The sequence below is a fragment of the Phocoena sinus genome, chromosome 14 (assembly GCF_008692025.1).
Source record: "Phocoena sinus isolate mPhoSin1 chromosome 14, mPhoSin1.pri, whole genome shotgun sequence".
In the NCBI taxonomy this organism is placed as follows: domain Eukaryota; kingdom Metazoa; phylum Chordata; class Mammalia; order Artiodactyla; family Phocoenidae; genus Phocoena; species Phocoena sinus.
This window is the reverse complement of record NC_045776.1, coordinates 24,008,293-24,029,011: the sequence shown is the minus strand read 5'-3', so window position 1 is coordinate 24,029,011 and position 20,719 is coordinate 24,008,293. Positions and strand designations below refer to the sequence as shown.

Below are 20,719 nucleotides of genomic sequence, written 5' to 3'. Positions count from 1 at the left end.
GTTGGGGTTTTATCAAGTCCCCTTTACTGCCTAGGATGCCTCGACTTCCCGCCGGGACCGGGCCCTTCCCCACCCCCCACCAACCAGGGGCGAGAGAGGCGAGGCTGTAGGGGTCACCTCGGAGCAGGGCCATGGCAGCGGGCGGCAGCGCAGGGGTCCTCCTCGGCGACGCTGACGTACCGCCCCGGACACCCGGACTTTAAGCGCGCGGGGCGGCGCCAGCGTGGTCTCGGCCGCGCCTTTTTACCTACTTCGCGCCGCTCGGCCAGGGCTCTCTCTCTCTCTCTCTCTCTTGGCAGGACGCGGCCCTCTGCGCCACCCCGTGGGAACCAAGGGTACCAAAACCTCCCGGGGAGACCGGCCTTGGACAAGAGAACGTTCCTCGCAAGCGGATTTTTTTCCTCATATCGCTGTTTTTAAAGACTTTGTCTCTCTTGTCTTGTCAAGAGAATGATTTGACTCTACCCTGTCCATCCTATCTACGCCCCGCTACCCCAACAGGCAATTAACGTGCCTCTTCACCCCCACTCCTGAATTTTCTTAAACGTGTGACCAGGCGGCCGAAAATGTTGAACTGCTTTGAAGTAGGTGGGGTGCGGCCGGGCGCTGCCTGCGGACCGGAAGTCGAGTGGGGGAGGCTCGGAAGACGGCGGGAGGGGATTGGCTGAGCGACTCCCGCAGGCTGGGGAGAGCGGCTGCGCAGACCAGAGGCAGAGGCCTAGACTGCGGGGCAGGCGAGGGGGACAGGCCCGGGGAGGTTGGCAGGCGTGGAGTGTAGCGAGTGGCGTAGGGCAGGGGCGCCCCCGGGTCCACCATGCAGCTCCGGATGAAGCCGCTGTATTTTCCTTATATGATCGGGCCCCATGGCTGGCGGCGCCGCTGGCGGAGCCTGAGAGGATTATGAAAACTTGTCAGGCGAAATGGGGCCAGGGAACCGGGGGCTGGGAGATTAGGGTGAGCCGGTTAGGCTACGGATGAGGGAGGTTAGGGATGCCTTTGCCGCTGTAACTGTGAGCCCTGGTCGATGATGACGTGACCACTGCGCAATCTGAGTTCCGGGAACCAGGTGATGAGTGTGTGCTGAGAACGGACTGAGACCGGGCGAGCAGGAAGCGACCCGGGCAGAGAAGGGGCAGATAGATCCCCAGCGCCAGGGCTCTGGAGGCTGGCCAGGCTGCCTCGGGCTTGATTCGCGTGGTCGGTGTGGTGTGCTCCAAGGACAATGAACAAGATAAACTAAAAGGGCCAACATCGCCGGAACAGAGAGTTACCAGACCCTTAATGACTCTGTCATGCAGCAACCATTGCAACATCTCTGAGCTTTCCCAAGCAGCATGCCTTGCTCCTTTTCCATACCATATACAGAAAGGTATTCATCTCACTGGAAACATGCAGATCCTACCCAATCAGCGGGTGACTCAGCAGTCCCTTTGTTCTCTGGCTATAAAAACAGACAAGCAGGGTATATGCCCAGTAGTGGGATGTTGGCTCGGATCAGCTCGCTGCTTTGTGACCACCTAGAGGGGTGGGATAGGGAGGGTGGGAGGGACGGAGACGCAAGAGGGAGGGGATATGGGGATATATGTATATGTATAACTGATTCACTTTGTTATAAAGCAGAAACTAACACACCATTGCAAAGCAGTTATACTCCAATGAAGATGTTAAAACAAACAAACAAACAAACCAGAGAAGGAACCCACGCTCAGGGTCGGCTTTCCCTGGCTTCCAGGAAGTCGGCCAGCTGTTCTTGCAGCGACCCTTCTCTTTAATAAACTCTATCTTCCTCACATTCTGCCTTGTGTCTGGAAATTCTTTTCCAACCTGTGCTGGGACCACACAGTTGGGAAGGGGTGGTAGGAGGCACTGAGGTGTTCTGTGAGCTGTCAGGCAATGCTTGCCCTAGAATCCTGCTTTTCAAATGCCTTTGTGGCCCTCTCACATTGTGTTTGTTTGTTTAATTTTATTAATCTATTTTTGTCTGCGTTGGGTCTTCGTTGCTGCGCACAGGCTTTCTCTAGCTGCGGCGAGCAGGGGCTACGCTTCGTTGCGGTGCGCGGGCTTCTCACTGTGGTGGCTTCTCTTGTTGCGGAGCATGGGCTCTAGGAGCGTGGGCTTCAGTAGTTGTGGCGTGCGGGCTCAGTAGTTGTGGTTCGCGGGCTCAGTAGTTGTGGCTTGCGGGCTCTAGAGCACAGGCTCAGTAGTTGTGGTGCATGGGCTTAGTTGCTTCGCAGCATGTGGGATCTTCCTGGACCAGGGCTCGAACCCATGTCCTCTGCATTGGCAGGCGGATTCTTAACCACTGCATCACCAGGGAAGTCCCTATTTGTTTGTTTTATAGTCCAAAGTTTTTATTATGAAAACTTTTGAACATACAGGAAAGTGGAAAGACTTCTACAGTGAACACCCATATATTCACCACCTGTATTCTACAGTTGTTAACATTTTGCCATATTTGCTGTATCATGTCCCTCCATCTGTTCTTCCATCAAACCATCTTTTTTTTTTTTTATTTTATTTTTAAATGCAGATCTTAGTACACTTCACCCAGAAATACTATGACTCATGTTAGGAGGTAAGTATTTGTTTACAATTCTTTTAAGGCAAAATCTCCATGGGGTCAAATGTACAAATCTTAAATTGGATGAGTTTCACAAGTGCATATACTCTTTTAACCCAGACTACTCTCAGCTTTCAAAATATAATTTAGAACATGTCCATCATTACAGAAAATTCCTTCATTTCCCATTTGTTCTCCCAGTTATCCACTGTTCCCTTTTACTCACCATCTATTGTGATTTGACCCTCTGGTTTATTCCTTTTCTTTCTTCTGTTGCTTTGATTTGAGCAAATCCAGGAAATTGACAGTCGTCAATTCAATACATGAATTCTGAGGCTATTGACTTTAAAAAATATGTATGCTCCTTTTTCACAAGAAGTGTATATAGTCAGTGGAATTTGGACTTTGAATAAATCAAAGCTTCCCACATACCTGATGATTTTTTTTCACCTTCATATTCTGGATGATGAGCAAAGAGCATAGAAAGATAAAAGCTACCATCTATGAGCACTGTGTGCCCACCATGCACCAGGCACTTACGTATGCTGTTTATAATTCATATACTCAGGCAATATGATAATTGTTATATAAAACGGAATAACATACAATTCATATAACAGACAAGCCCAAATTAAGGAACATTCTGCAACCCCATGAAATAGGTAAGAGTTTTTTCTTTCTCATTTTATAAATGAGGAAGCTTAGACCCAGAGCGACCAAAGTATTTGCCAAGGCCTCAAATCTAGATTTGCTGAGTTATAGGTTTGAACTCTTGATTCTCAGAAGCCCAAGGCCCATGTTGTTTGTCCAGGGCTTATGGCATGTGGAACGTAGAAGCGGAGGTAGAAAAAGAGACAGGTATCATTAACTAAGGTATATGTTATAGAAAACAGGAAAGGAGGTGAATGTTAAGTTAATCTTCCTCGGTGGAAGAAATAAAGTAGTTGAAACCTTGGTAAAAGTAACATACTTGCATATGGTGGCTTGGATTAGAAGATTTATTTGCTTTTTTGGCAGGGGAAGGATCTAGGGGTATGAGGTTAAGTGTGGTTTCAGGTAGGTGGAGAAGTGAGGCAACGTGTCACTACTAGATGCTCAGCCTTTCTCAACCACGGCTCCTACAGAAAATGATTTGAATGATTATTTTCTTAATTCTTCCAAGGATGGTACAGAGCTGGTACCATTAGAGCATTAGAACTTGATTTATGTTTGAAAGCTAGTAACATAATAAAATTGAAACCAAAATGGAATTCATTAGGTGAGCCAAAACCAACACATTTTATCTCAAGCTGACACTCAGTAAACTTAAGCCAGTCAAATGTGTGTTTTGCAATGAAGAAAATAAAAATCAGAAATCATCTGCAGTGAATTATCTGTGAGATACAGTGGCGGAGGAAATAAACAGATCTTTAAAAGTTATGGGTTTTTCCATTAAAACTTTCTAATAGTCCAAATGCAGAGTAATTGCATCTGGTCTGTAGAACTATTGATAAGGGTATTAGCGTTCTTCAATAAGAGAAAAAGTCAGGTTCTATTCAATTTGCCCCCCATATATTTATTAAGAAAAGTTAAGATACCATCACTCTAAGTATCACGGTTTCCCACTCAATACCTTACAGATCACCAGCAGCAAGTCTTTCCAAATTTCCTAAGTTTTTTGTAATTAAAAATGTCATGAAAATGGATGGATTTTGAAAACCATTGGGTAAAAGTTTTACATATATTAAAAACATGTAAATCTATGTAAAGGTATTTACATAATCTCAAAGTATCATGAAGAGGAAAAGTTATCCATACACTAGAGAAATCTTGTATTACCATGACCAAGTGACCAAGCTTAACATTACCAGTAATGGGACAAACTGACATCATGCACCCTCTGGATACACTGAGGACACAACCTCACTTATGTAGGATTTCTCCAAAAAAAGTCTGACTTGAATCTAATCATAAGGAAACAATCAGACAAATCCAGATTGAGGGACATTCTGCAAAATAACTGACCTGAACTCTTAAAAAAATGTCAATGTTGTGAAAAACAAAACAGGCCAGGAATAGTATTAGATTAGAGGAGATATGTGACATTTGAATGTAACATAGGATCTTTAATTGGAAACTGGATTTAAAAAAAACAACTCTAAAGATCAGAATTGGGACAGTTGGGGGAACTTTCTATAAATTGCATGAGACGGTAGCATTGACATTACTTTTCCTGATTATGTTAATTATATTGCAGATATGGCAGAGATTGTCCTTTGTTCTTAGGAGGTACACACTGAAATATTTAGAGGTGAAGAGTCATGATGCTGCAACTAATTACCAAATAACTCAAAAAATGCATACAAATACACTGGCAGAGAAAGAGAGATAGCAGATGCGGCAAAGTATTACCAATTAGGGAACCTAAATACGGTTGTTCATTGCTCTATTTTGACAACTCTTCAGTAGTTATTTAACTTTTCAAAATAGAAATTGGGAGGACAAGTATCTTTCAATAAAGATGCAAAATTACCGGAAATAAATTATAATTAGTTCTTTTCATGTTTAACCCTATATAACCAAGTATATATTGTATAACACTAAATATCTATATCAAAATTAGTTATTTTATAATTCTTAAAATCTAGACATGGGCCCTCGTGAGATGTAAATGTTCTAAGACATTTAGCTCTCAGTATTTTTAGAAATGCCCTGTTATCATTTCTTTCTGTAATTATTTATTTTGAAAAAAAAAAAGAGGAGTAGATCAGCGTTAAGACTGGAAATCAATGAATCTATTATAAATCTGTAAATTCTAATGTTAAGATTTCATTAGGATTTCAGAAATAACCAGCCTCAACCCTATCTTCTACATTTTGTGGATAATTTTCCTGTGCTTAAACTTCCTATAATACTCAAAATTAATGGTAGCTTATGCAGCAATGGCTTTAGAAGTTTCAGTAACAGAAACTGGGAAAATTGGTGGAGTTGGTAGGGGCTAGGACAATGTTAACAAATGTGTAGAGTTTTCCCTCTGTATCTTAGGGAATGGTTACAGGAGGATACCAAAATCAAGTCCCTTATCTAAAATGACATGGTATTTGGATATAACCTACACACATTCTCCTTTAAGCAATCTCTGGATTAGTTATAGTACCTTATACAATGTAAATTCTATGTAAATAGTTGCTGGTGCGTGGAAAATTCAAGTTTTGCTTTTGGAACTTTCTGGAAAAAAATTTTTTTCAAATATTTTTGATTTGCAGTTGATTGCATCCATGGACACAGAGCCCAAGGATACAGAGGGCCTTGACTTTGAATAAATGAGACAGGTGAGTTTGCTAATCTTGAGTAGTTGGGCAAGTTATGTATGTGCTCATTGTTAATCTAACTGCTTTGGTGATAACTTCAAATTTTGTTAATTAAGAAGTTATTACCTTGGATGTAGTTTTGTCCTTATAACAAATACCTACTCTACAGAAAGTTCGAGTTGCCAAACAAGAACATCAGAAATGAAATGTAGACGGAAAATAATACAGACACTGATTTACCGAACTTATTTTACCCCAGGTCTAGGTGTGTTCCAAATAGCTTAAGATGTTGTCAAGTGAAGGATATATACAGTTGACCCTTGAACAGCATGAGTTTGAGCTGCACGGGTTCATTCATACGCAGAATTTTTTCAGTAGTAAATACTACTGTACTGCGTGAGCAGAGGTTGGTTGGAACCTCCCATATGGAGGGCTGTCTACAAATTATATAGAGACTCTTGACTGTATGGAGGGTGGGCTCTCCTACCCCCCATTCAAGGGTCCAGTGTATTTGTCTTTGTTCCTCTCCCTGTTTGAAGGTTATTTGCAGTGTCTATATCCTTACCAAGCCTTAGAATTTCATTTAGTAATACAGGCATACCTCATTTTATTCTGCTTCACTTTATTGCATTTTGTTTTGGTTTGTTTTTCATTGAGTATGTGGCAGCCCTGCTTGGAGCAAGTCTACTGGTGCTAGTTTTCCAACAGCATTTGCTCACTTTGTGTCTCTGCGTCACATTTTGGCAATTCTTACAATATTTCAAATTTTTTCACAATTATTATATTTGTTATGGTGATCTGTGATCAGTGATCTTTGCTGGTACTACTGTAATTGTTTTGGGGTGCCACAAACCGCACCCATATAAGATGGGAAACTTAATCGATTATGTTGTGTGTGTTCTGACTGCTCCACTGGCTGGCTGTTTCCCTGTCCTTTCCCTGTCTTCAGGTCTCCCTATTCCCTGAGACACAACAGTATTGAAATTAGGCCAACTCATAACCCTGCAGTGGCCTTTTAAGTGCTCAAGTGAAAGGAAGAGTCACACATCTCTCACATTATATCAAAAGCTAGAAATGATGAAACTTAGTGAGGAAAGCATGTGGAAAGCCTAGATAGGCTGAAAGCTAGGCCTTTTGCAAACATTTAGTGAAGTTGTGAATGAGAAGGAAAAGTTCTTGAAGGAAATTGAAAGTGGTACTCCAGTGAACACACAATAATAAGAAAGCAAAACAGCCTATCGCTGATACAGAAGTTTTCATGGTCTGGATAGAAGATCAAGCCCGTCACAACATTCCCTTAAGCCAAACCCTGGTCCAGAGCAAGGCCCTAACTCTCTTCAGTTCTGGGAAGGCTGAGAGAGGTGAGGAAGCAGCAGAAGAAAAGTTTGAAGCTAGCAGAGGTTGGTCCATGAGGTTTAAGGAAAGAAGCTGTCTCTGTAACATCAAAGTGCCAGGTGAAGCAGCAAGTACTGATGTAGTAGCTGCAGCAAGTTATCCAGAATCTAGCTAAGATAATTAATGAGGGTGGTTAGACTAAAAAACAAATTTTCAGTGCAGACAAAACAGCTGTCTATTGGAAGAGGATGCCATCTAGGACTTTCATAGCCAGAGAGGAGAAGTCAATGCCTGACTTCAAAGCTTCGAAGGACAGGCTGACTATCTTGTTAGGGGCTAATGGAGCTGGTGACTTGAAGTTGAAGTCAACCCTCACTTACCTTTCTGAAAATCTTAGGATCCTTAAGAATTATGCTAAATCTACTTTGCCTGTGCTCTGTAAATGGAACAACAAGCCTGGATTACAGCACATCTGTTTACCACATGGTTTTCTGAATATTTTAAGCCCATTGTTGAGATCTCCTGCTCAGAAGAAAAGATTGCTTTCAAAATATGACTGCTCATTGACAAAGCACCTGGTCACCCAAGAGCTCTGGTGGAGAGGTACAATGAGGTTTATGTTGTTTTCATGCCTGCTAACATAACATCCATTGTGCAGCCCATGGATCAGGGAGTCATTTTGACTTTCAAGTCTTATTGTTTAAGATATACATTTTGTAAGGCTATAGCTGCCATACATAGTGATTTGAGAAGATTAACTCTAATTTTGAAAGATGTCCTACTGTGGGTAAAATGCTATCAAACATCATTGCATGCTACGAGAAATCGTTCATGAAAGGAAGAGTCAATAGATGTGGCAACTTCATTGCTGACTTTTTTTTTTCTTTAATTTTATTTATTTATTTATTTTTATACAGCACATTCTTATTAGTTCTCTATTTTATACATATTAGTGTATAGATGTCAATCAGAATTGCTGCAGCCACCCAACGTTCAGCAACTACCACGCTGATCAGTCAGTAGCCATCAACATCGAGGCAAGACCCTCCACCAGCAAAAGGATTAAGACTTGAAGGTTCAGATGATGGTTAGCATTTTTGAGCAATAAAGTATTTTTAGATTAAGATATGTACATTTTTTAGACATAATGCTATTGCATACTTCAGTATAGTGGAAACATAACTTTTATATGCACTGGGAAACCAACAAATTCATGTTACTCACTTTATTGTGATATTCACTTTATTGCGGTGGTCTGCAACCAAACTGGCAGTATCTCCAAGGTACCTGCCATAACCTGTATAACCTGAGGTGTAACCACGCAGGCCCCTATTGGTCCTTCCCTGGACAGGCCCGCCCCCTACCCCCACCCCCACATCCTCCACCTGCCTCTTGTTGGTAGAAAAACTTTAACCCCCTAGGCCTTCCCTGAGTTCCAAAGAGCAAACTTAATTGGAGAATGAGAAAATGCAGAAACAAAAGAAAACAGTCAAGACAAAAATAGTAACAGTTTAGCCATTAAACAAAGTCAAGGACCTTTAGTTCCTCCTCAAGGGCTATAGATAATATTCTGAGCCAAGTCCTTTGAGCTGTTTTGCAGATACTGAAACTGCCACCAGGTGGGAGAAGTTAACTTCGTGCTGCCCACAAGCATAGACCCCAGACCAGCTGGAAGCAGAAGGTTGGTGATGTTGACTCCTGACTACCTCACCGCCAGCCAGTCAGAAGAATGTCTAGGAGCGGATCAGGTACCCTGAGACCCTCTGCCTCACCCTGTCTTTCAAAGCCTTTCCCTGAAATCCATCTGGAGTTCAGGTTATTTGAGCATTAGCCACCCATACACCTCGCTTAGCCCTGCAGTACACTGCACTTTCCTTCTCCACGGCCCCGTGTTGGTAGATTGGCTTTACTGTGTGCAGGCGAGCGGACCCAAGTTTGGTTCAGTAACAGTACCTCCTTGGTTCTAAGTTTACCCTGCAAAATGCTAATTTTGGTGGAAGGGGACAACACTGTGTTGATGCCCTTAAGCCAAACGCCTCCTGGCACACACCTGTCTGTGAACAGGCTGGGTTTAACGCTGCTGCAACAGGAAGTCTGCACATCACGGGCACACCTTAGGGAAGTGAGGGGCAGCTCAGTGAGAGGGTGTTGGACGTTGGGCTTTGGTTAGGTGATTTGGGGAGTCCAGAGATGCAGAGGTTCACTCTGGATTGGGTGCTATTCAGAAGTAGGGTCAAGTCTTTGATTAGCTATTTCAGCATGATCCTATCTAGAAGGAGGGAAGATTAGAGCTAGACTAAAGCTGCAACTGGTGAAGAAGCTGCAGTCACCCATTAGCCAGGAGAGGGGTGTTTGGTATCGTGTGGTTTGCACAGAGATCTTGTGTCTGTGTTTAGACAAAACTGTGACGCAGTCTTGTGTTGTCTCCCTTCATTAGTCAGAGTGAGCTTGTCTGATGTGGTTTTGTAAGATTGTGTGCAGAAGGAGATCACCGGGGCCTAGCTGGGAGCACCAGGCCAGCTTCTGCCACCACCCAGACCTACCTCTAAGTGTCAGACCAGGACCCAGATGTCGGCTGCTTTGTTCTTTCGCTACTGTTACTACATAAGTGTATGCTGTCTGAAATTTGGCTCTTGGCACACAGTTTTCCTGTTGAGGTCCTGAAGATAGGCGCTCACCTCTCTGGGAATGAGGTGGAGGCTTTCCTGAAGAGAGGTTATTCTTCCACCAGCCACCCAGAGTTTTGTCCATCCTTAAGTTGGAAGTTGGGTTCCAGAGGTAACTTTTCAGCTGATCAGTATGTTGTGAACACATTTCTGTATCATGAAATATTTCAGTAGGGTTCCCTAATGATGGGTGTTTAAGGGCACCTTCCCTGGAGATGTCTTACCCTGTACATTTGGGTGAGGTTGGTTATGTGAATTCTTAAAAAGATTTCCAGGTGATTTTTGTGTGTGCTCCTCTAGGTAATAAACAGTCTACCAACGTTTCCATACAAATGTTCAGCTTCTAGGCTCTCTGTTCTGCTCCAATGGTCAAATTTTCTATCTCTGTGCCAGTTTCTCTCATCTGAATTACTGAAGTTTTATAGTAAGTCCTGGTACGTATTAGGGAAAGCTTTCCCGCTTTGTCTCGAGGAGCCTCTTCCTTATCCTTGGGCCTCTGCTCTTCCATATAAATTTTAGAATTAGCTTGTCAATTTTCACCCCAAAAAACTGTACTGAGATGGATTTTAATCTGCAGACCAACTTGGGGACAATTGACATTTTTGTGGTATGGAGTCTTCTTATCTGTGAAATATATTTCTCCAATTTTTAAATGTTAATGTTTTTCACTTATAAGATCCTCCATACAGATCTTGTAAATATCTTCCCAATGATTTGTAATGCCACCTCTACCATTTACAGAGTTATACATATGAGTCTATCTCTGGGCTCTCTGTCCTATTCCATTGATCCACTACACCAAAACTGCCTTGTTTGAATTGTGTAGCTCAGTAAGTCTTATTTTATAGGGAAAGTCTCTCTCTACCCCAATTTGCAGGCTGTAGTTTGCCAAACCCTGGTTTAAATGATCATGAAGCATCTTTGAATATAGGCCCCTGAATAGTTTCTTAAGCATTAAAAATGAACTTTTCAGCCAATGTGTAGTTACAGAGTTTTAAATTTCATTTAGATTTGTCACACCACTTTTTTCAAAAGTATTTATTTCCACAAATTTTTATTCACAGCTGAATATTACAGTAACTAATACAAGCAATTTTTATAAACAAAGGTGTAGTTTACAGATTTGGTCAAAGTGGAAAAATATTTTTATTAGTAGTATTTCTTCTCCATTGTTAGATTCACCCATGAATATGATGGGATCCCCTTCAGTGAAGAAGCCCTTCATCCAAACATCAGTTGGGAGCAAAATGTTATAGTCAAATCTGGATTATTCTGATACTGTATCACTTTAGAAAGTAGTTTAAATTCATTTTTGATTGACCCCCTTTATTAAAATTAGAAATTTTTTTAGGAAAAACAATCTTGAGTATCTAATGACCTTTATAATAAGAAAAAGTCCTATGGCATTGGCGTCAACCTCTAATTTTCTACACTCCCAAATTCTCTATGGTACCGATGTGTACAAAAAGTGAATTATGGCTATTTGGGTCATGCAGCAAATAATTTGAGAAACTGCAGAGAAATATACTATGAGGAAAATCTACAGTGTCCTGCCCCATGCTGTCATATTTTAGTAACTGTTTAGTCACTTGGCATTATACAAGTGCTTCAATTAGGATGCCCTTGGTGCCTTAGAATGAATGAAAACAAATTTACTGTATGTAAAAGAAATGGATTCTAATGTATTTGTTACTATAATCTTAATGCATTAAGTGAAGCGCTAAGTAAATATTTGATGAACTGATGGTAGCAGTGTTAAATTTTTTAAGTTTTCCAAGTTCCTCGTTTTGTCTGTTTTGTTTTCACAAAAGCTTTAAAATTTAGTACAGGAAAGGGAAGAAGGTCGTATTGATATGCTTCATAAAAAGGGGGGAAAAGCCTATTTTCCTTTGGGTCTGATCTGCTTGCTGGGTACCACAAGTCTAACTGCAGCTGTGATGGCACGGGGAGAATGTAGGTGATATGCATGTAGGTGATATGCTGTCAGCCTCAGCAACGAACACACATTACTCTAGGTAGACAGATAGGTCCCATATAATACTTAAAATACAAATTGTTTAATCTAAATATTTGATTCTTAAGTAATCTTTAAAATGCTTCTCATGTTTCAAAAGACAGATCAAAACACCACCAGGACGTTATGTTGAACATGAAAATTCTTCCCACAGAAACACTTATTTCAGAGAAGTGCTGTCAGTTACCTTAGTAACTGCTAAAGGCACATAGTGAGAAAAGTGTTAACTAAATTTATTAAAATATAAAGACAGATATTTGGTTTAGAATTCAAAACTTTATGTTGAATTAAGTTATTTAAATTAAGTCATTATTGATTTCATGAAGTTGGAAAATGAATTGAACTGACTTTAAAAAAAATGCAAAGAAGAAAAATGCTAACATATTAAAGATGCTTCTTCCAGTCGCCAAGTGTTACATTAAAAAGGGCAGATCTAAACATTAAGTAACTGATTACTGTATTCCTTTATTCCTGGTGTCTATAAAAGCGTACTTGTTTTTAAAGTATATATAGATCAAGTACAGCTCCAGTGAAATACCTTTACCTTCGGAAGAGGAGAACTAAACCTGCATTTCTTAGGCTAAGTAGAGGACTATTCACAAGGTTCCCCCACCCCATTTATTCTACTTGCCAAGCTTTGATTCAGTGAGTCCTTGGCACCCAGTGATTAACCAGTGACAGCAGAGGGAGTAACCCAGAGGGATGGAGAGAATGAGGGTGTAAGACAGCACGTAGGACAGGAAGCCGTTGCATTTATGGAATCACTGCTTTTTACACTCCTTAGCACTCTAACAAGGCATTTTTGGTTCTCGACGACTAAGAACAGGCCTTACATGAAGCCAAGTTTGAAACTAAAGTGCAGTAAAAAGCAAGTTACACATAATGAACAACTTTAAAAAGAGGCAGCCACGGACTCAACTGGTTTAGACTGGCCTTCCAAAGCTAGTCAGCATGTGGGTTGTTGAAGGGTGTGGTCAGGGATGTCATATCATGTAACTCTAGCTGGGAAGGGAGGGAAAGGCACAGCTCTGCGTGGACACCTAAGAGAAGCCGGGACGTGCAACGTGGAGGTCGAGGGGATCATGCCGACGACTTGGGTTGGGACGTGCTGGGCAGCGGTCTTCCCCCGGGGGCTGTGCCTCGTCCTGCCCGGCGGGCCAGGATAGCTCCGCGCACAGGATTGTTTAGGGCTCGGAGTGTGTTGTGTTTCCAAGAGCCTTTTAAGCTGAGAGGCTAAGAGAAGGTGGCAGGGTATGGGGGCTCTACTTGTACTTTGTGGAGAAATTTTTTCTTCTTGATGCAACATAGAGGCTCTTCTATGATTTGCAAACACCATCTGTTCCTGTCATGGGAGCAGCATACTGTTATCTACCAGAAATATGAAAAAAATAGTAGAAGACTGTAAACAACATGTAGGATTTTCTAATTGAATGCTTGCTTTAGAAGAGACAAAAAATTATAAAAGTAGCAAACAAATAAATTCATTGTAATATTATCATTGAATATTCTTTAAATCTCCCCATAAACCCATTGAATATTCTTTATTCTTTACAATTCATTGTAATATTATCATTGAAAGTTCTTTAAATCCTTATTTCAAAGCAGAGATATTTACAGTCTTTTGTGGTAAATTTGAAAAGTGTTGAAAATAACCTGAAAAGGGAAATTTGACATAAGCTTCTCTCCCTTTAAAAAGAACACACACACCCACAAACGCCCAGAAGTTTTGGATAATAATTTAATAATACCTGAACTGATTTTTAAAAAAGGCTTCTCAAATAGTCTGATCCTCAAGATGAAGTTTGTTTTCCTTACTCTTTTAGTTATCTGGAATTACTAGCGCATTATGTAATGTTCTTTTTGGAGGTATCATGGCAATAAGGGATTAAAGGCTTTTATACTGACTTGTTTGGTTTTTAATCTGTAAATAAGACTTGTTATTCTTTTCTAACATTTAGCTTACACAGATTTTTGTGAAGAAAGTTTTGTTGACTCAGGAAGTGCATGGATTAGCATCGGAAACGTAAAGAATATCTTTCTGTTTGCTCACATTTTTCGTTTGGGACTGCAGCATTTTTAGTGTAATTCTTCCGTAAATTCATGACTACACAAGTGGGTTTGTGTACGTTAGGGACTGAGTCTTCTAATTCTATTTATTTCAGAAACCAATAATCAAACTGTTTAGTCTGGAGGTCGATTACACCATTGTCTCTGCATCACCAGGCATTAAAAAATATCTTTGGGAAACTTCTCAGAAGGCCCAGGTCTGTATATTTGTCCTCAAAACTTCTCCCCATAAACCCATCCACACCTACGGTTTGTTGATGGGGGGAAATGTCACTCACTATATGACAGTGTCATGGTTATTAGTACCATTATTTGTTAAAAGTCCTCTGAAGGCAGTTTATATGACTTACATATGTTTAATATCATTTTACTTTGGGCATTCTCCAGCTATGTGCAAAGATCAAAACTAGGCAGTTTCCATTTTATAGACTGGCATCTTTTATATGGCCCATGGGGACTGCTTGGTGGCTGTAGATCATGATGTATATTTGTTTAGACCGAAATCATACTTTAAAAAAATCTTCCATATTTCAAGTGTTTTTATTCTGAGCAGTAGGTACAAAATAAAATAACAGATGTGTCTTATTCTGTATAGTCCACTCTGCACAGGTTCTCAACCTCTGATTTGATCTACTTTTATAGATTTAACAGATCCTTAAATTCACTTTACTGGACTGTATACTTCCTTCTTGCTCGCACTGGCAATCGAGCTCTGGCACATGCATTTTCAGACTTCACTGAGGAACTCCAGGTTGAGACACGCTGGAATGTGGATTGAGTCCATGGTCAGAGAAGATGGATTAAATGGGAACAAAACGGGAAACATGTGCTTGAAGTCTAACAGCAGGTGCTGAGGGTCATTCCGCTCTTGCAGTTGTGCCTGTGGGGAAGAATAAGATGACATAAAATATTTCCTCTGCCTAAAAATAGCCAGTTTTGGTGAACTCACAAAAATGAATCACAGGAATATTCCTGTTACGATAACTGGGTAGGACTTCAGGAGAATGTGGTCTCCCTCTCCCTGAGGTATTTAGCAAGGAGCGAAGATCTGGTTTAGGCTTGTTGGAGATCATGACTTTAACTCCTCTCCCAATTCTAGCATTCTTTAAAAATTCTCCATCTAAGGGAGAATAGAAAAATATAGTTCAGGTGCAAATCATATGGCGAGGCAGTATGGTGAAGTGGTTAAGGCCATCGGCTCTGGAGGCAGATAACCTGAGCTCTAATCCTGGCACCACCCTGGGTGAGTTCCTGAACCTCTCTCTGCCTCAGTTTCCTCATCTGTAAAAAGGAATGGGGAGACTGACATCACACAAAATGACAGAGCAGGCACCTCTAGGGGTCAGTCCCTCCACTGAAGCAACCACCGAGCTAGAAAAAAGCAACTGGCATCAACTATCTTGTAACCCTGTAACCTGGTTGGACACTTACAACAACCAGGAGAGTGCCTGATGAAGGGAGAGCCTGCTCATCTCTGCTAAGAGATCAGTGTGCATCAGCTACCATCCCCCGTTCTCCAGCTCCACTGCAGCTGTAGGGATAGTAACCCACAGTCCTGGAGCAGCTGGCTGGTGCCAGGGTAGGCAGTGAGATCTTGTCTTTCAAAAATCTGGGGTTGTGCACTTTGGTTGGTCTGGCAGTTCCCTGAAGGACTGGCACAGATGCCTGCCTTGATTTTGGCTCTCTTGGGATGCAGTGGCTCCCTCCAGCAGCATCAATTGCAAGATTTAAAGGGATAGAGCCCATCTCCTTTTCCCTTTATTTGGAGCCAGATATAGGAAAAGTATAATAACTAAAATGAAAATTTTCATTTAGCTCACTAAAGGGGTCTAACAGCAGACTTGAGCAGGCAGAAGAAATGACCAGTGAAACTGAAGATAAAGCAATTGAAATTCTTCAGTTTGAGAAGCGGACAGAAAAAAGGGTGAATAAAAGTGAACAGAGCCTGAGGGACCTGTGGGACACCATAAAGTGTACCAACATATACATCATAAGAGTCCCAGAAAGAAAGGGACAGCAAACTACTGGAAGAAATAGTGGCTGGATTCCCAAATCTGATGAAAGATACATTTTTCTCTCTATATATCTCCAAGAAGCTCAACAAACTCCAAGCAGAAAAAGCTCAAAGAGATTCACACTGAGACACATTATAGTCAAAATTTCAAACCCCAATGACAAAGAAAGAATCCTGAGAGCAGCAAGAGAGAAGTGACTTATCACATAACAAGGTATCCTCAATAAGAGTAAAAGTGGCTTTCTTATCAGAAACCATGGAAGCCAGAAGGCAGGGGTGATATATTTGAAGTCCTGAAATTTCTTCTTTCTGTCAACCAAGAATTCTATATCTGGCAAAACTATCTTTCAACGTTGAAGAATTACAGTCAGCCCTCTGTATCCATGGGTTCTGCATTTGTAGATTTAACCAACCATGGATCAAAAATATTTTTAAAAATTGCAGGGCTTCCCTGGTGGCACAGTGGTTGAGAATCTGCCTGCCAGTGCAGGGTACACGGGTTCAAGCCCTGGTCTGGGAAGATCCCACATGCCGTGGAGCAACTAGGCCCGTGAGCCACAACTACTGAGCCTGTGCGTCTGGAGCTTGTGCTCCACAACGAGAGGCCGCGACAGTGAGAGGCCCGCACACCGCGATGAAGAGTGGCCCCTGCTCACCACAACTAGAGAAAGCCCTCGCACAGAAACGAAGACCCAACACAGCAAAAATAATAAATAAATAAATAAATTTTTTAAAAATTGCAGGAAGTTCCCCAAAGTAAAACTTGGATTTGATACATGCTGCCAACTATTTACATAGCATTTACATTGTATTAGGTACTATAAGTAATCTAGAGATGATTTAAAGTGTACAGAGGATGTGCATAGTTTACATGCAAATACTATGTCATTTTATATAAATGACTTGAGCATCCACACGTTTTGGTACCCATGGAGGTTCTAGAACCAATCCCCCACAGGTACTGAGGGACAACTAAGTCATTTCCAGATAAACAAAAGCAGAAGGATCTGGTTACCAGTAACTAAAGAAAGTCCTTAGGCTGAAATGAAAGGACATTAGACAGTAGCTCAAAGCCGTAAGAAGAAATAAAGAACACTGGTAAAGCTAACAACATAGGTAAATGTAAAAGCCAGCATTATACTTTTGGTTTGTAGCACCTTTTCTTGTATGATTTATACAAATGCAGAAAATGATTATAAATCTCTGTTAATGGGTACACATGTATAACAGATGTGATCTGTGACAATAACAATATAAAGGCAGAGGGATGGAGATGTATAGCAGCAGAGTATTTGTGTACTACTGAAACTAAGTTGGTATTATTTAAACTAGGTCGTTATAAGTTGAAGATGTGAATAGTGATCACCACAGTAACCACTAAGAAAATAACTAAAAAATATACAGAAAAGGAAACTAGGGAATCAAAATGATACACTCGCTACAAGAAATAAACACACAAAAAGGCAGTGATGGAAGAATTGAAAAACACAAAACATATTAAAACATCCAGGAAACAAGTAGCTAAATGGCAGAAGTAAATCCTTTATCAGTAATACTTTAAATGTAAATTTAAAGGCAATTAAAAGGCAGAGATTGGCAGAATGGATTGAAAAAACATGATCCATCTACATGCTATCTACAAGAGACAGTTTAGACACACAAAAAGTTTGAAAGTAAAAGTTTGATAAAAGACATTCCAAATAATCAGAAAAGAGCTGAAATGGCTATATTACTGTCATACAAAATATACTTTAAATAAAAAAAGTTTACAAAAGACAAAGGAGGACATTATATATCTGTAAAAGGCTCAATCTATCCAGAATATATAAGAGTTACAAATATACATGCACCTAGCAACAGAGCTCAAAATACATGAAACAAGAATGGACAGAATTAAAGGGAGAAACAGTTCTATAATAATAGTTGGACACTTCAATACCCCATTTTCAATAATGGATAGAACAACCATATGGAAGATCAACAGCAAACAGAGGCCAAAGAACACCACTATAAACCAGTTAGACTTAACAAACATATACATGACCAATTTGGAGTTATCCCCAGAATGCAAGGGTGGTTCAACATACAAAAATACAAGACTGATATTCCTGTGTATGTATATACCTCATGCATTGCTGGTGGGGATCCTTTGGTGTGTTTAACAATCCCCTTAAATTTACATTCTTATAGGTCAGCATATTCTGTCCTCACCACCCAAGTTTGCTTTAATAAGCAACTTGTATTTATCCTACATAAGGTTCAAGTACAGGAGGATGGCATGGATTGTCCGAGCCTTTCCTCTGAGCACTGTCTAGGGAGAAACAGAACATAAAACTCTAGAAAGAAAAACCAAACCAAACCAAACCAAAAAACCATTTTTTGAAAGAATTGCTGGACATGGGAATTGACTGCTAAGGAAGACTCAGAAACTGACTGTACATGTCTCCAGAGAATATCTGACCAACTTCCATTGTCTTTTTCCTACTTCCTTAATTCAAACCCAAGTCTGACGTGGCTCATATTCTTTGACCTTTGGCCTGAACTCTTCTGTAAACAGTGCCAATTTATAAGCAGTTACAGCTCTCCCTCTAATGTATGTTTCAGATATTTAAAGACAGAAAAGACTTTCTAAATCTGCACTTTGCTTTGTGTAAATCCTCAACTCTCCATAAAGACAGCAGCAGGTCAGAGAACTCAATGGCTTCTGTCATCAGTCTTTTCAGCAGCTGACTATACAGTATCTGTGTTGGTGGCCCTGCCTGCTTCTCTGTGACCCCAATCTTCAATAAACCACTGCATTTCCCCCACTGCCTTTAAGAGAACACCCTCCCTTGATCTTCAGCCTCTATTCTCTACGTATACATGACGCTCAAGTTAATTTATTCTTTTCCTGCCTCTTCCTCTGATTACTTTTCCCCATTTCATTTTATCCTTGTTTCAGATTGACAATTACTTCACAGGCTAAAGAGGTTGTTTAAAAGTTTGAGAAAGTATTAGGTCTCCTCAAAATGTTACCCACATATACTAATGGGAGAAATGCTCCTCGTTTTTTGAGTAATCTTGATGGGACTCATCATTTACATGCTGTCCGCTACAGCACCCACAAAGGTTAGGCACTCAGCCCAGATCACCTAGGGCTCAGCTTAGGTAGCTCATCTTTTTTTCTTTTTGAAAGAGTGATCTTGGGGTCTTCTTATTTATTTATTTATTTATTTTTGGCTCTGCTGGGTCTTCGTTTCTAATTGTGGCAAGTGGGGGCCACTCTTCATCGCGGCACGCGGGCCTCTCACTATTGCGGCCTCTCTTGCGGAGCACAGGCTCCAGACGCGTAGGCTCAGTAGTTGTGGCTCACGGGCCTAGTTGCTCCGCAGCATGTGGGATCTTCCCAGATCAGGGCTCAAACCCGTGTCCCCTGCATTAGCAGGCAGATTCTCAACCACTGTGACACCAGGGAAGCCCAGGCAGCTCATCTTTATGTAAAAATTCCCATACTCTTAAGACAGATTTAAATAATCATTTCCCTGAAATGTTTTCTTTCAAGCATATTCCTAAGGGCAAATATTGTAAGCCTTAAGAGTCAAGATTTAAGAGCTCAAGTTGTTTTCTGAAAAGAGTATTTCTTAGTTCCATTTGTGGGTAGGGTTGATATTCCGCTTACTTTGTTAATTTCATTTTGTGCTACAGTTTAGTAACGTGCTAGTGGCAAATGAACTACTTAGACAATGTCTAAGATCTGAGAGGCAGAGATGACTGAAGTTCAGTCTTCTGTGCGTATATGATAAGTTATTCATGGGTGGTGTGGCTCATATTTACCTAAAGAGAACACCTAAAAATGTAAGGTCTTCTAGAATGTAACGTTATTTCATTAATAAAGAGAAGCAAGGTTAAAATCTAAACTACCAATTCTTTTATTTGTTTTACACTAGGACTTTATAAAATTGATTAATATTTTAAAACTCACCTGGATTGTTCGTATAAAGGCCACTGTTACCCGTTCTTCAAATTCATTCAGGGGAGTATAAAGGTTCAAAATTTTGACAATCTGTTGGAATAAAAACAAAAGTTTAGCACAGAGCTAAGTGAACATAAGACAACTTTTGAATTTTAAAGAACATATGACCTTGGCACAGGAGGACACTTCTCTTTAGGCAAGATCCACAGTTTAGATACAGCTGGCCTGATATTTAGGGGTCTACGTTTAGTAAACTGAGTCCGGAAGCTCTGCCTGGAAGATCTGAGCTCTCTTACCCCATTCCTCTCTCCCGTATACCTGCCCACCCTGCCCTCTACGCTCCATGGCTTATAAAGTAATGAGGATTTGAGGAACCTGCTGCCTGAAGCACTCAGCCTCTCATCCACGAGTAACTTAAAGGTTTCATTTAAAGAGTCCTGGGTATCTTACCTTATATGACAAAGGTCTTAACAAAGCCTTCCTACCTCCCCCCACCCCCAAAATCACTTACGAAGGAACAGATTTTACTCCCGTCTAAGTGGAAGCTAATCCTCTGTCTGCTACCAACTGTCTGGGGGAAGTAGCCAGCCCAGGGGCAGAGCGAAGCCAGTTGCAGTCTAGGAGTAACCTTGTGAAAGCAACATTTTAAAAAGTTTCAAAACTTTCAGTACACTTGTAGAAGGAAGCAGTTTTCCTAAGAGTTTGGGATCTCATCTCTTAGTAGTTAGTGGAGGAGGTAAGGAAACGTATGTTTACTTTGCAATGCTGAGTTTGGATTTTGCTGTCCTTTAGGTGCTGGGCAGGGAGAAGGTGCATGATTG

General features: G+C 40.9%; 2 protein-coding genes, 1 long non-coding RNA gene and 2 other non-coding genes across 8 annotated transcripts in view; 3 read left to right on the top strand and 2 right to left on the bottom strand.

Annotated features, from left to right (window-relative positions):
• The window catches only part of ACAA2 (acetyl-CoA acyltransferase 2), a 44,167-nt gene extending 43,593 nt beyond the window's left edge, over window positions 1–574 (bottom strand). For 2 of the 3 annotated variants that reach the window (XR_004345507.1, XM_032603559.1), the window contains exon 1: window positions 118–306. Coding sequence is in view for 2 of the 3 variants with exons in the window: in XM_032603559.1 (XP_032459450.1) it covers window positions 118–133 (16 nt within the window). In the remaining variant the exon portion in view is untranslated. Of the gene's footprint in view, window positions 1–117 lie in introns of all 3 variants that reach the window. The other variant, XM_032603560.1, reaches the window with a different exon arrangement.
• Window positions 575–800: 226 nt separating this feature from the next.
• Window positions 801–941, top strand: LOC116739420. The gene has a single exon (XR_004345590.1).
• Window positions 942–1,018: 77 nt separating this feature from the next.
• On the top strand, window positions 1,019–1,100 carry LOC116739413. Its single transcript, XR_004345584.1, has one exon.
• Window positions 1,101–5,802: 4,702 nt separating this feature from the next.
• Window positions 5,803–14,652, top strand: LOC116739275. 2 transcript variants are annotated; one of them, XR_004345509.1, is made up of 3 exons: window positions 5,803–5,871; window positions 8,786–14,129; window positions 14,575–14,652. It is a non-coding gene; the product is annotated as an uncharacterized LOC116739275 (long non-coding RNA). The 2 variants fall into 2 exon arrangements; XR_004345508.1 differs by lacking the exons at window positions 5,803–5,871; window positions 14,575–14,652 and adding an exon at window positions 7,743–7,788 and having other exon boundaries at window positions 8,786–13,769.
• The window catches only part of MYO5B (myosin VB), a 382,234-nt gene continuing 375,968 nt past the window's right edge, over window positions 14,454–20,719 (bottom strand). Inside the window, exons 38-39 of the mRNA XM_032603558.1 lie at window positions 19,908–19,988; window positions 14,454–14,812 (exon numbers count right to left, since the gene is read on the bottom strand). Of these exons, the coding sequence (XP_032459449.1) occupies window positions 14,660–14,812; window positions 19,908–19,988 (234 nt within the window). The 3' untranslated portion in view covers window positions 14,454–14,659. The remainder of the gene's footprint in view (window positions 14,813–19,907; window positions 19,989–20,719) is intronic.